This window comes from Lepidochelys olivacea (assembly GCF_965140295.1).
Source record: "Lepidochelys olivacea isolate rLepOli2 genome assembly, chromosome: 5".
NCBI lineage: Eukaryota > Metazoa > Chordata > Testudines > Cheloniidae > Lepidochelys > Lepidochelys olivacea.
Window position 1 is genome coordinate 102,638,291 of NC_140415.1, and position 14,939 is coordinate 102,653,229.

The 14,939-nt window shown below is 39.4% G+C and overlaps 1 protein-coding gene across 1 annotated transcript in view; it reads right to left on the reverse strand.

Moving 5' to 3' along the window:
- Positions 1–3,233: 3,233 nt before the first annotated feature.
- PUM3 (pumilio RNA binding family member 3) overlaps positions 3,234–14,939 on the reverse strand; it is a 39,874-nt gene continuing 28,168 nt past the window's right edge. The window contains exons 14-18 of the mRNA XM_084629100.1: positions 14,679–14,821; positions 13,249–13,471; positions 11,274–11,361; positions 8,893–8,983; positions 3,234–3,501 (exon numbers count right to left, since the gene is read on the reverse strand). Of these exons, the coding sequence (XP_084485226.1) occupies positions 3,372–3,501; positions 8,893–8,983; positions 11,274–11,361; positions 13,249–13,471; positions 14,679–14,821 (675 nt within the window). The 3' untranslated portion in view covers positions 3,234–3,371. The remainder of the gene's footprint in view (positions 3,502–8,892; positions 8,984–11,273; positions 11,362–13,248; positions 13,472–14,678; positions 14,822–14,939) is intronic.

Sequence of the window (14,939 nt, forward strand, 5' to 3'; positions counted from 1 at the left end):
TCCTGGGAGCCTCCTGTTTGCTGTGCAGTGGAGGGGCAGAGAAGGGGTGCTAATATCAGGGTTTCCTCCTCCCCCTGCTCCTTTATCCATCTCCACAGAGCGGAGGAAGGGGGATGGACACAACAGGGCTCAGGACAAAGGGAGCTTGCTGGCAGCAGCTGCTGTCTCAACTTGCTGATCTCTCTCTGCCATGCTGTCTCCCCTCCCTCCATTCCTGCTGCCTTGTAGAATGTGAGGCTACACTAACAATGTGTTAACGCTTGAGGGCTCAGCCGAGTGCTAGTTCATCATTTAGCAGTAAGGCATTCCCTAAGAAATATCCCACCCTCTGACTTCACCACCTCAACCAAGCTTCAGAATAATTTCCCTGGCACCTAACCCCCCCATTTACATTAATTCTTATGGGGGAAATTGGATTCGCTTAACATCATTTTGCTTAAAGTAGCATTTTTCAGGAACATAATTACAACGTTATGCGAAGAGTTACTGTATAGCGTGTTATTCTGTGGATAGCTGGAAAGCAAGAGAGATTTGCTTCTCATGAAGATTACACAATGTGTTTCATTTGTTTTAGGATATATGTGTATTAAACATAAAACTAGAAATTAATGCAGATAATAGAACCTGGGCACAACACAGCAACACTGAATGGTTTTTGTTCCCTTAATTTTTTGCATGCTGATGCCAGAATTGTTAAATTTTCATGTGTAAGGCCAGGCACCGGAACCCACATTTAGACACCCTAAATAGGTAGCCTGATTTTCATAGATGAGCCCTGAAGCTCCTATTGAAAAGTTTAGTCTGAAAAAGAACATGTGCAACTCTACATATTTGCACATTAAATTGATGCTCAAAAGCAACCCAGCACCCTAAAAGAAGTTTTCCATTTTAATAAGGTACAAGTTATTCTTTTACTAGCGAAATAATCTTTGTCTAGATCAGGGGTGGGCAAACGTTTTGGCTCGAGGGCCACATCTGGGAATAGAAATTGTATGGTGGGCCATTAATGCTCACAAAATTGGGGCTAGGGTGCGGGAAGGGATGACGGCTCTGGTTGGGGGTGTGGGCTCCGGGGAGGGGCCAGAAATGAGGAGTTCAGGGTGCGGGAGGGGACTCTGGGCTAGGGCAGGGGAGTAGTGTGTGGGGGTTCAGGCTCTGTCTCGGGGTGCGGGCTCCAGGGTGGGGCTGGGGATGAGGAGTTTGGGGTGTGGGAGGCTCTGGGCTGGGACTGAGGGGTTCAGAGGGCAGGAAGGGGATCAGGACTGGGGCAGGGGGTTGGGGTGCAGGAAAGGGTCCAGGCTCCGGCGGGGGTGAAGGCTCTGGGGTGAGGCTGGGGTTAGGGTGCGGGAGGGTGCTCTGAGCTGGGATTGAGGGGTTCAGAGGGTGGGAAGGGGATCAGGGCTGGGGCAGGAGGTTGGGGCACAGGGAGAGGCTCAGGGGTGCAAGCTCTGGGTGGCGCTTATCTCAAACAGCTCCTGGAAGCAGTGGCTATGTCCCCACCCTGGCTCCTATGCGGAACCGTGGCCAGGCAGTTCTGCGTGCTGCCCTGTCCGCAGGCACTGCCCCTGCAGATCCCATTGGCCGCAGTTCCCGGCCAATTGGAGCTGTGGGGGCAGCACGCAGAGCAGAGCCCCCTGGATTCCCCTACACAAAGGAGCCGGAGCGGGGCCATGCAGCTGCTTCTGGGGGCAGCATGGAGTGGCCCCCGACCCTGCTCCCTGGCTAGAACGCTGGAGTGGGGCAAGCCCCAGACCCCGCTCCCCAGCGGGAGCTCGAGGGCTGGCTTAAAATGTCTAGACCGTCGGTTGTAGTTTGCCCACCCCTGGTTTAGATATAAACCTTTTAGAAAAACCTAATTTGTCATGTATTTCAATTCAGTAACAGCTAAACAATTTACAATCTAAGTTATATTATTCATTATCTTAAACCAAAGGAAGTTATATTTTACCAGAAAACAATGGTTAAATATTTGCTGTTATAAATATGGCAAATTTTTAATATACATCCCTTCAAGATTGCCAAAAGTTTCAAGCCACTTCAAGGTTTCATCCTTCAAGTGATAATTTCTGAACTTGCACTATTAACTCATACTTTTTATATAAATACTTGCAGATACTATGTTACATTTCCTGAGTTATAAGTTCATGTAATTAAAAGCTGCAATACTGCACAAGTACAGGAGGTAAAAATACCGTCACAATGCAAACCTTAACCCTGAGTTTCCTGATTTTGGGGAGATTAAAACCTCAACAGTATTGCACTAACTATGGGCCCAGTGCTGCTCTCAGGAAAGTAAAATTCCATTAATTTACTAAGAGCAGGGATGGGCTCAAATACTAGGGCTTGGATCCTGCATGCTTTTCTCTCAATGACTTCACTGGGACTTCTCACGAGAGCAAGTGCTCAAATACTAGCCAAGGATATATCCTATAAGGAAGTGAATTAATCCTGTGCCAGATGTGATTACGCTGTGTTTTATGTCATATTTCTACATTCTGCTGGGCCAAGAGATTATATGCATGTTGTGGTTGGCGTCACTGTACTGTTCTATTTTCTCAAGGCTAGTTAAAATGTATCAGCCAACAGTAATTGTAAGTACATTAAATTCGTTCATTAAATTCACTTTTGTTTCCACTAAAAGGAGGAGACAAACAGGAAATTCCATTTGCTGAAGACCTCAAATGTTAAGCTAAAAAAGCCTATGCTTAGTGGAGGAGTGAAGAAAAAGCATTTTGCCGGTAAGAAATCTGCATAACCCATTACAGATAACTACTGACCTCTTTCAGATCTATTTGAAAAGCCAAAGCAATTTTTGAGAGCTACTATCAGGATCTCTCAAACTTTGCATGTCACATCCATCTCTGTTCAACAGGACAGGGAGGGATTTTTTTTGGTTTGTTTTTTTAAAACAAGGCCAGCCAGATGGAGAAGATCATTATTAAGAACGGATGGATTTGTTCAGTAAATAAGAATATCTCCAGAAGATGTGTTTCAGTTTATACTGTAATTAGGTGATCACTTTTAAAAGAAGTATATATAACTATTAGCAGTATAAATAGGTTTTATACAAGATAATGGGAAAAACAAGCAGAGATTTAAATTTTGAGCTAGATGTTCAGATGCCTTGATAAACTGTTATTAGTCTGCGAGAGCTTAAAATCCCTGATTATGGATTCAGTGTCATTCAGGTTCTGAAACTAGAGACAACTGGATTTATGAGCAGAACAGCCAAATCATTTTAGAAACAGTTTAATTTACAAATACACTTTTACAAAGGATATTACAAAAATAATCAAACATTGTGCAAAACCTCCACTGACTTGTATTTGGTTACAATGATAGGAAACTGGTCTTTCTGAACCTCATTTAAATTAGGAAGTTAACATTTCTAGCAGAGCCTCTATTCCTTTTACATTTTTATTGCATTTCAATTTCGGAATGAGGCTTTTTAGTCCTCCTTTCACTTTATTTGCCACTTCTTGATCTGTGCTTCGGAGAAGGCTACAAGAAAGGGGGAGAAAACATTATATTTCAAAAGGTCAACTTTTAAGTCAAACGAAAATACTGTCAGACAGTATAAATAAAATCATTAACTATTTAAAAAGAGACCTGCTTCAGGCCAGGTACTGATTTTCTCTCTCTCACACAGAGACACACAAAAAGATATGGAAGCAATTCCACCAGACAGTACCCAGCAAATGGCATAGCTCTATAGTGGATCTCGTAGTCTCTACTTGACACTCTGGGCTTTCTACACTCCAGAACCATAGAATAAAAATAAACCATGTAAAGTTCTGTTACCCTGGAAAGCCAGTTTCCTCGCTTAAAAGTAGTATTATTTCAGCAGTGAAAAGGATGTATAACTAATAGGAATGGGATGAAATTAAGAAAAAAAAATTAGGATGATCATCAGGAAAAAAGCTTCCCAGCAGTGAGGTTAGTCTACACAGAACATTTTCACCTAGGTAAGCAGCAGTAGGATGCCCTGTTGCTTAGGACTTTACACTATGAGGAACAAACATCCATTGGCTAGGTGATGGACAACAGATCTTTAACATCTCCAACTTCTACGGTTTTTACCATGAACTTGCGATTAGCCAACTATAACCTCTTATTAATTTGCTAGGTTCTTAACAAGGATAAATAGACCAAGCATGGAATGTGAAAAGAGGCATTAATATAGTTTGTTTATATACAAATTGGTCTCCTCCCTATGACCTAAAATCCCACCGAGGCTGATGGTACAAGAGCCAGGAAGCCACGCCACATCCAATAAAGAGCAGTTCTATTTTCAGCTACTTTATTCCGAGATGTAATTCTTTGACTATGGACTTATAAGTCCTACTGGGAATTTCTGTTAAGCTTTTAGTTATAACTAGAAGTTCTCTTACAATCTAAGGGGGAACTTTGTTTCTTTTAAAAAAAAGAACCCAACACAGATAAAGGTCATATTCATATTGCCTATCCACAAGCAACACAAACTAGTAAGGAGCACGAGAAGCAGGATACTGAAAAAAACATGCCAAGTATGTAGAAAATTAACATTCTAGAAGGTAAAAAGCAAGAAGAAACTGGTATGGTTTACCATTTGGAACAGAGCATATTACAGTGTAATCCACTCTGGACTGCTTTTTATAAATTTCTGATGAAAAGTTTTATTTATTAACTGCTCACATGAGCTGAGTTTTGTATAGCAGTTTGCAAGCTTTTTGAATTAACAAACTGAACAGGAATTTCAGATCCCCATATTCTTTAAAGAGAATAATTGCTGAATATTTGCAATTATGTATTCTAAAGGGGCAAAATATATGTTGTCCTCTTTGACTCATAAGACCTCTTACTTGCATAAAAAGCCTTATGTATTTTGCCGATACAATATACAGGAATTCTAAAAGCTATGCCTGTTATTCTTGACACACATTTTTTCATGATCTCTCAATACTGGATATAATCCTTATGTCCAGGTTATCAGGCATTCAAATACCATGGCAATGGTTGAAGTATAAGAACTTAAAGAGAATAGTATCATTCATGTAGTGGTTCCATATAATTTTAATTCTGAGCAAGTTGCCAATAGGAAATTGCACTGTGCTATGTGCACAAGTGAACTGGATTCTGATCTTACATTAGCTGAACACTCGTGTAACTCCACTTAGATGTCAATAGAACTACGCCTAATTTACACCAGTCTGCGATCAGAACCAGGAGACCTTTGATTCTCCATTATAAAATCCAGTTCATCAAGGGTGACAAAAATATCAGAAGTATTCAGCACATGCTATGGTGATTAACAGACTGCACATTTGCGACACAAAATAGGGCAGCAATTTAAGCTTCTATAAATACCAAAGCCAAGACCTTCAAGTGAATTGGATTGGTAAAGCAGAGATTTAGATAGGCATATGAATAGATGCTTCTATAAACTAACAAAAAATGAACAAAAATCAAATTCTGCAGGCAGAAAGTGCACTTTTAAAACAGGAACAAACAAAAGACAGATAAAATCCTACAGCCATTTGGGCTCCTTACTGGCAAAAGGAGAAACTGACAGAAATATCAGGGGCACCTTTTATATATACATCTTTGTTTTGTTTTTTGTATTTCAACAACATTTTAAATATTTTATGTAAAAAAATATTGTAGTCATTACCCGTATCTGATTAAAGTACTTTTTGAGCTCAACACTGCTGTATAATTTACGCAGCATCTTTAGACTAAAAGCATGCAATTAAGCATGGATAAGATTAATTATTACACATTATGGAAGTTAAATGAGTGCCACACAAAATGAAGGAAAAAAGCAGCTCGTCAAGTTGCTCTGAGCTTCTTACAATAACAAAAAAATAATGCATGAAAAGCTGATAAAAACCTGAAAGCTGTAATTTATTAATTAGCAAATAAATAAATAAATCTGAAGCCCTTGAAAGAATTCCTATCTACAAAGATGAATTTGTGATGAAAGCCTGGAAATTCTAGTACAAGAGGAAACGACATACTTATAAACCAGTGTGTATGTGTATCTCCCTCTCCTTTGAGGAGGGGTTAGATTTTAGTATTGGTGAAAGACGTTGGACTGACAATCTTGGAAAACAATTCCTCTCTGAAGCCACAGAGCATCAGTAATCCACACTTCCCAAACAACCTCCCTCAATCGTGACCCAAATTACCAGCTCCAGGGGTAGGCAAGGTCTCCATTCACATTCTGTCCTTGGTCTCTCCACTGAGATTACTACCAAATGTGTCACAGTCAGCACTAACTGTTGTGAGGTTTGAGGGGTGGATGCTTGTCTACTAGGAAATTAACTGAATCTACAAACTGTTAGGGTACCAATCAATGTTTCAGTCACTAATGACCTGAACTTGTGACATAGCAATTAAAAGGTCCCATATTCATTACAAATCCTGTGATTTATCCAGTTTCTCTTAATACTAGTGACCAGGCTTGGTAATTTTCTGGGAGAATTCAGAGAAGGAAATGTGGCAGCCTACAAATTATTAAACCAAAGTGAATTATGTATATTTTGATGGAACATATGTACAGTCATATGATTTTAGACACAGCACCTGTAAAAGGTACAGATATATTTTTTTAAATCAAAAAGTCAATGTGACTACCATACAGTGGTATCTGAATCATCATTAAGACTACGATTTTGTTGCAGAAGTCACGGAATCCATGACTTCAGCCCTGGAGGCTGGGAGCTGCAGGGTCCCACTTCCTCCTGCAGCGGCAGGGAGCTGTGAGGTATCCCTGTCGCTTGAGGAAGCGAGCCCCCAACCTCTGAGCTGCCATGGGCAGCAGGGGCACCCCTGAAGCTCCCTGGCTGCTGTGTGGCTAGGGGCACCCTGGAGCTCTGAGTCCCCACTGGAAGTGGGGGCTCTGAAGATCCCAGCCACCCAGCCCCTTCCCATTTTATCATGGATATTTTTAGTAAAAGTCAGGGACAGGTCACAGGCTTCCATGAATTTTTCTTTATTGCCTGTGACCTGTCTGTGACTTTTACTAAAAATATCCATGAGAAAATCTTAGCCTTAATCATTAAAACGTGAAGGGTGAAGATAGACAATTTCTTGAATACTCTAATATGTAGGATGAAAATAATTCAATAAAGGGTACATATATAAAGAATACTGCCAATGGCACCAGGGATGAGTTAATCTTTTAAACAAATCTCAAAGCCCTAAGTTAAGGACAAATGTTAAGTAACAACATACTGTCAATGTACGAATCATTCTACACAAATCCTACTGAATATCTGTGTGCAGGATTAGAGAATTTAAAGGAATTAAATGTGCTCATCAAACATTAGGGGTCTGTTTATAAAAGCTAAGGAAAAAAGATGTGAAAACTCTTTGTAAGTCAAACAATTCTATCACAATGCAGAGTTTACTAAATTAGTTTGAATGCAAATAGTATGTTTCACGACCAATTCCCATCAACAGCAACCCTACTGAAGTTTGCAAAACAGAATTAAAACTGGTTTCAGAGTAGCAGCCGTGTTAGTCTGTATTCGCAGAAAGGAAAGGGGTACTTGTGGCACCTTAGAGTAAGGTGCCACTAAGGTGCCACAAGTACTCCTTTTCTTTTTGAAAATTAAAACTGAACTTGGATCACAATAATCACATTTTCATCACTTAAATGGTTTCTAATTATTTACAGAATCAGTCTGAGCATCAGACTATCCTTACCCTACAGCAATAGGAATTAGAGTTGGAAAGCAAAGAGACAGATTCAACTAAATGATTTTTTTTTTTTAAATTTACAAAGGATATTTTGTCTACTTCAAGTTGCTAGCTGTGTTTGACTCAGTTCTGTCAAATACTTATGAAAAGCTAATTAGGTAATTTTGTTATCTCTGCTCAACTGAGAGTTTTGAAACCTCACAGGTTAGATGTTTAGGGTTTTCTAAGCCACCCATTTCCAGATTTCCCTGATGTGACACTGAAAGTTTCTATTACAAAGTGAAACTGACACCTATTTACTAAATGCCAACAAATGTATTAATAAGCAAAGTAGGATGGTCTAATCCTGGGGAGGTGAGGAAGACAGTGGGCTTTGTGGCTCATGACTTTATTACAGAGAACAGGTTGGCACATAATACACTTTTGCATGGCTTACTCTAAGAACCACCACCCCTCCAGCCCAGGAAGAACAACACAAACATAACTCCAATACCACAGGAAAGGCCTTGAGAGACAGCCTGTACAGCAGACAAACTGAACAACATTTTACAGAAGATGCCCGAATACCTGTTTACTACCTTTGAATACAGGCACATCCAAGAACAGAACATATTTAGTATATACTGGCATATTGTTTCAGGATTTTCATACACTTGGTAGGGACACTGGTGGGCACAGTGTTAGAAATAAGTAAGTTTTTCAATCTCTAGAAGGCTTTTCCAGCACAGAGCTATTTCATAGCAGTACCAAAGCTTGAGCTCAGGGAGCTAATAGGTTTGGTCTGTGCTTGCATGTGCCAAGTGTTATTCTCTACAGCAGTGGTGGGCAACCTGCAGGCTGCACGTGACCTGTTAGGGTTATTGGTGGGCCGCGAGACAGCATTTACATTGACCGTCAGCAGAGACATGCTGGCCGCTGCTTCCCGCAGCTCCCATTGGTTGGGAACGGTGAACTGCGGCCACACCTGTGGACAGTCAACGTAAACACTGTCTCGCAGCCCGCCAGCAGATTACCCTGATGGGCCGTGTGCAGCCCGCGGGATGCAGGTTGCCCACCACTGCTCTACAGCATGCTTGTAAACACCACAATTAAAAGCAAGTACGTTAAGTGTGTGAAAACTGACTTATTTTGGCTGAAAACTTGAATGGCATTCTCTGTATAAGAGTTAAAACAATGGGACCAAATTAGAAACACACGTGTCCTACATACCAACAAAGAACCATGGCACCTCGATTTACTTCTGCCCAGGACTTCATATTCTTAATGCTGACACATTCCACCAATGTTCTTGCAAAACATCCTATTAGATGGGAAAAAAAGAGCGAGGTGAAATTACTCAACGTGGCCTACTCAAAAGTCCTCTGTAACAGCGATTTAATCAAACATTTTAATCCAATCTATATTTAGAAGCTATTGCTTACTGTCAAAATAATTGACTATTCAATACAGTCAATACCTTTGCAAACGTGAGACTAATTCTAAGCAATGCTTAGAATTAATTAGACAATAGCAACACTGAATTGTATGAAAACTCACTGGTATAAAGACAGACACACATTTGTTTCTTTCTACTATTTAATTGTTTAACAGAGTACCAAAAGCTATTCATGTTTAAAAAGCATGTTTCTACACTAAAAAGGAACTTGGTAAAGGGTGCCTTACTACTGAAAAGATCTGCTTCCTGCGTGCATTCAATCATCGTCACTTACTTTCAAGACCAAAACAAGATCAAGTTTTGCACCTGTTATCCCTGCTGTCAGCATGGCTAAGAGTAAGAAGGTTCTATCCCTTCTCATGCATTGCCAACAGAATTATTTTAAATTTATTCCCATTACGGGCCTTCAGCTGCCTCTGTTCAATGCCACTGGAGCAACAGAGTTTACACTTGTGTCTCTGAGGGCACAACTGGTCTTGCAGAACCATTGATACTGGTGATGTGTAAGAAGGGAAGAGCGCAGTGTGACTTTCAGATCCCAGGCTGAGTTTGCACGAGTGGCCTTTAGAAAAACATTTAAATTGTAAAATTATCATCAAATTTGATCTTGAAACTGAGAAACTATAAACACCGAATTCCATTTTAAAGTCACTTTACAGAGTAGAACTGCACGTTAGGGACTGATCAACTACCAGTTGTCTAAATTAGGCTGGTAGATAAAAGATATTCAGACAAAATTCCCCCCTTTAACATTTGAATGATGGAACTGACAAAAAGTTCTAATTCAATACTAATAAGGAATTAAAACTGTGCCAACCCAAACTCTGACAGAGAACAGTAGATATCAGAACTATAGCGAGACCAAAGAAAAAAAAAAAGATAGGTTAAACATAGACCAATATAATTAATGCACCAAAAAAAGCCTAGTAACATCTACTCCATAATCATCTGAACTCCTATCTCAGCTTTTATATCAGCATTAGAAGCAGGCATCTGGTAAAAAATGTGAAACCATACTAATAGGGATTTCTATGTATTGCCTTTGAAAGAAAAGTGTAGCAGGGGTTCAACACAGTTGCATGGAAATTGTCGCAAATTAAAGACAATTAAACACTGCAAAAAAAATCAGAGCTGCCTGTAGGACAATTGTTTCACAGCAACTTTTGAAATGTTTTAGTTCTGCACTGGTTTCCAGATTGGAAACCTGAGAGCTTCTGTGCACATTTTTTCCTCTCTCTCAATCCTTCCGTAGGAAAATGTAGTCAAAAACCAATATATTTCCATCTGTTCCATGAAGTAACATCTCAAAAATATTTCAACCAGCTCTAATAAAAAAAATACACACACTACATAATCTGTTTCCCAATCTGTTGCATTCGAGATACCTAATGGTGCTTAGTAAAAGCTCTCAGTAAAAAAAACATACAAGTTTTGCATAAAAAGATTATTTTACTAGGATGGTAGAAAGACATCTTAGGCCAGGTTGAAAAAATCCACAAGGTACTAGACTTTGTTGCTCTGTAGCAAAAAGTTGAATTAATTTTTTTTTTAAGATTACATTCTGGAGGATAACATCTGTGCCATAAAATAGCAGAGATGTGCTATATTTGAGGTGAAATTTTATAATGCAAGTGGTAACCCAGCAGCAGTAACAAATACACTCTAGTAATTACAGGTCTGCTTAGCTGGTGACCACAATATTCATAAACTGGAATAAAACATCACATTTTCTAATTAGAAAGATGCCATCTTCAATCTTGTCTATGTTTTAAATAGCTTTAACATGCTAACAGATAGCTTTAACATGCTAACATTTATTAAGTAAAATGGCAAAGGAATAGACTACACTCTTGATACCAGCAAAGCACATTTGGGATCTTCTGTTTCTAAAAAACAGGTCAACCTCCTCTGGTGGAAAAAGTGAGCTTAGCTTCCATCACTTCACTCATACAGCATCTCACAACTGCACAGACACAAAATACTTTTTATGTACATCTAAAGTACATTTAAACCATTTATTGCCTCTTTGCCACCTTTTACATATTCTGATACATCTAAAAATTTACACAACAATCTTTTGTTTGAACCTACACAATGAGTTTAATTATGCTGAAAACTGACATATGGTCTATTAAAGATGAATTTCCCAGCCTACCTTCTCTTCCATTATCTCTCATTTTTTCATCTTGCCCTATTAACCATTTCAGAACCAGATGGCCTGCTGGATGCTCTGCAATGTGAAGCTTTAAACAAATCAATGATTAACTGTTAGTCTCAGGAGTCTTTCACACATGTATTGGTGCGCTTATGCTTGAAACGCAAAGTACACTGTCAGATGATTTTATAAAAAAAAATTCCAACTTGCTCCCCCCCACCCGCAACACATCATATTGTGCCATTTCACCACTATTAGCGATGAGCAAATATCAAAACAGATGAGAATGTAAGTGTTTGGATGCTTATTCAAACATTAACTTATAGAGGTGCAACCCATTCCCCATTCCAGACTGTCAGTGCACAGACTACATCCTCTGCTCCTCACTAGCCAACCCTTTCCCTTGGCCTGCAAACACACCTTCAGCTTCCCAGTAACACATAAGTGTAGTTTCCTGGTCTAGCTGCCTCTATGCACGTCTGTGGCTCTTCCAAATTTTCACCAGCTGACACACACTGAAAAATGGCTTATATGGAAATCCAGAGCTTGTTGGAATATATAAGAGGTCCACGTGGAAGTCTAGCACAGATTGGTCATAAAATGGTGGAAGTGGGGTTTATGTGCAAAGAGAAGAAGATCAGAGATATGAGCTGTGAGAGAAATCACAACTAGAAAAGGTAAGTCAGTGAGGTGCTTTGATGGCAGTCTGGATATCATAGGGCAAGGAACACTGGTGGTCCTGAACTTTTATAAGTTGGTTTTAGTTCAGCTTGGAACAGACAAGAAGTTTAAAACAGCTCTTATTTTATAAAGAACTATATTTGACTTCCATCCCTAATCATTAAACCAACTTCCTGTCTCCCTCTCCAACAGAATCTTGAAAGTTGATCTAGTATCTCACAGCTCATATTAAAAAGATCAGACATGTTCAGCTAGAAGGGACATCAAGAGGGTCACCTAGTCCAGCTCCCTGTGCTGAGCCATTCAATATGTGCACAAAAACTCTGGAGTAGAGGGGTGGTTTTCGCTGTGGTACCATGAATACATGCAGCTTTACCTCTCAAAACTGGAAAATGCATTATCTTTGCTTTCCCAAAAATCAGGCCAACTTGGGGAATTGGGCGAGAGCAATTTGGCTGAAAGTTCATTCAAGCAAGGCAGAGGGAATGAGGACTGTAAATGCTTGCCCAATCACACAGTATGCTGAGGATGCTATTTGCATTGTGACGGAAGGGTCTATCGAGAGAGTTGTGCATTGTGACTGAGGGGTTTATCAATAAAGCTTGTAATCTTGGGATACTTCTAGATTCCCAGCTCTTCCTGAAGTCCCCCATGGTTGTGGAAACCACACATGCATGTCTGAAGACACAGTCTGACTTTAGCTTACTGATGAAGTTAGCAATATTACAATAAACTGCTATAGGAATCCAACCTTCTTTCCTTGTCAGAAAGTTAAGAAGTTGGATCTTGGTGCCCCTTCCCTGTGTGCAGGTGTGTGCTTATTTAGTAGCTCACACCCACTGAACTCCCTTCACAAAGATAATATCTTCATTGTGAGCAGAAAGTCTTTATAGTCTCATTTAACTGCTACCACTACAACTCGAGAGATTCTGTATAATATACATTTCTGCCACTCACAAAAAATGTAAATCCACTGTCAGAGAAAGACTTTTTTACATACTAGTCTGGCAGATTCAAGACTACAAAGAACTAAGTACCCGATTCAGAGAGGCAAATGAAATGCTTAGCTAAGCCATCATTATTTCAAATGCAGTTACAATATATAAATACACAAGACATGGCCAGAAAATGCAACAGAAAGTGCGGATTCACATTAACAGGGAATGTTTCAGAGTGCAGCCAGTAAAGCATGTGTTAGGTAACTGTAGTAAATCTTATTTATTTAAATGATACAATGGAAACAAATTCACAGCAATATCTCGACTGCTTGCCCTGTGTTAGATGCGTTACCTACCTGCCCATCTTTGCCACCTGGAACCAGCTCCTCTGCTGCCAAACTAGCAATTGCATTCATGGCAGACTGGACATCACCAAGAGCAGATCCTAAAACATCAGCCACCAAGACGCACGTAGCTTTGTCCATCACCATTTCTTGGGCATGTTCTTGCAGATAACCTAACAAGGCTGGGGAAATGGCTTCTAAAAGTTCACAACGGCGCACATCTGAATCTTTTTTACTGGTGAAATAGTAATACACAATATGTTGGTCCGATTATTGCAGAAAACTTGTTTTGTATAAAGGATCAAGTAAAAATAAATTCAATCCATGTTTGCTATTTAGACAGATGATGTCCTCATTAAAAGGTCAAATTAAAAAAAAAAAAACACAGTCCCTTTTCTGTATTCCACAGCAAATCAAGTTTAATATGATCTTTGGATAACCATCAGAGGTTTTAAAAATAACCAGAACGAGAAAAGTGTCCAATCAGGTGACACAGTAGTCTTTAACTTTCAAGGTGATTGCCAATGTGCCATACACACCAATTCCACCCTTTCATTTTAATTCTTATTTGTCCTGCCATTGTCATCACCTCAAAGCTCTAACAGAGACTGTGTAAGGAAAACTGTTCACAGAGCATTGTGAAATAGCCATCTCTGCAGTATTTAATAAACATCAGCATCAGTTAAACTAGCAGAATGGCAAAATAAATATCCTTCAAAATCCCACAGTGTATCTTGGGCCTGCCAGACTGGTTTATTACGGTCTCAAATAAGGCAACACATAAAGAAGGGCTGCTGATGCACAAAGGAGAAATACAGATAAGTGACCAATGCATTAATTATTTAAGAAAAACTAAGTTCAGCTTTTTAAAAAATTATCTAAATTAGACTGTGTGGGGGGGCTGAATTAGAACTAAAATCTTCCATTTTTACTGCTAGATTTCAAGTTTACTCTTGTACAACTTAGAACACCAATGATGGATGTCCCAAAAAAAAAAAAAAAGCTTTAAATCTGTTCTGAGACGTCAACTAGTTTAGCAAAGGATAAAAATTGTCCTCTCCTTTGTACAGCTGAAATACTACTGCAACCCAAATACAGTCACTATGCACATATATTAGGTATATATCTAGGCAGAAATCACATCACAACTGTTACGATTTCTGTCAGATAGCGGACACATTTATTTGCTTTCGGTGGTTTGGTTTGTATGTGGGTTTGTAGAGTGAGAAGAAATAAAATGTTATACAAACTGCAAAATATTAACTCAGCAAAATTAATGACATTATTTGGAAACCAATTGTGGTAACTGATCTTCATAAAGAAACTGTCACGGTCTTTAAACCAAAAAAACAAAAACAATGACTAAGTGTCCTGTTCAAAAAGCTGGAGTTGGCAAAACGTGTGTGGATTGTTTCAGCCTGCCAGTTATGCATTTTAGTTACCTGTAAGCATTTCCATCTCCCTGTTGCAGAATTTTGACAATCTCTGGTAAGAAATGTGCAGGATCCCTTGGACTTAGCAAGTACAACAGGACCTTCCTTCCATATTTGTTGTTTACAATATTGGGCAAAGAACCACTTATCTCCTGTAAATATACACAAACATCAATAACACACTCCTGGAAGAATACTTTTCAGCAACAAACCTGGTCTGAGTACTTTCAGACTGAAAGCTGGGGAAAGAGAGGTCATAATTTATAGTTA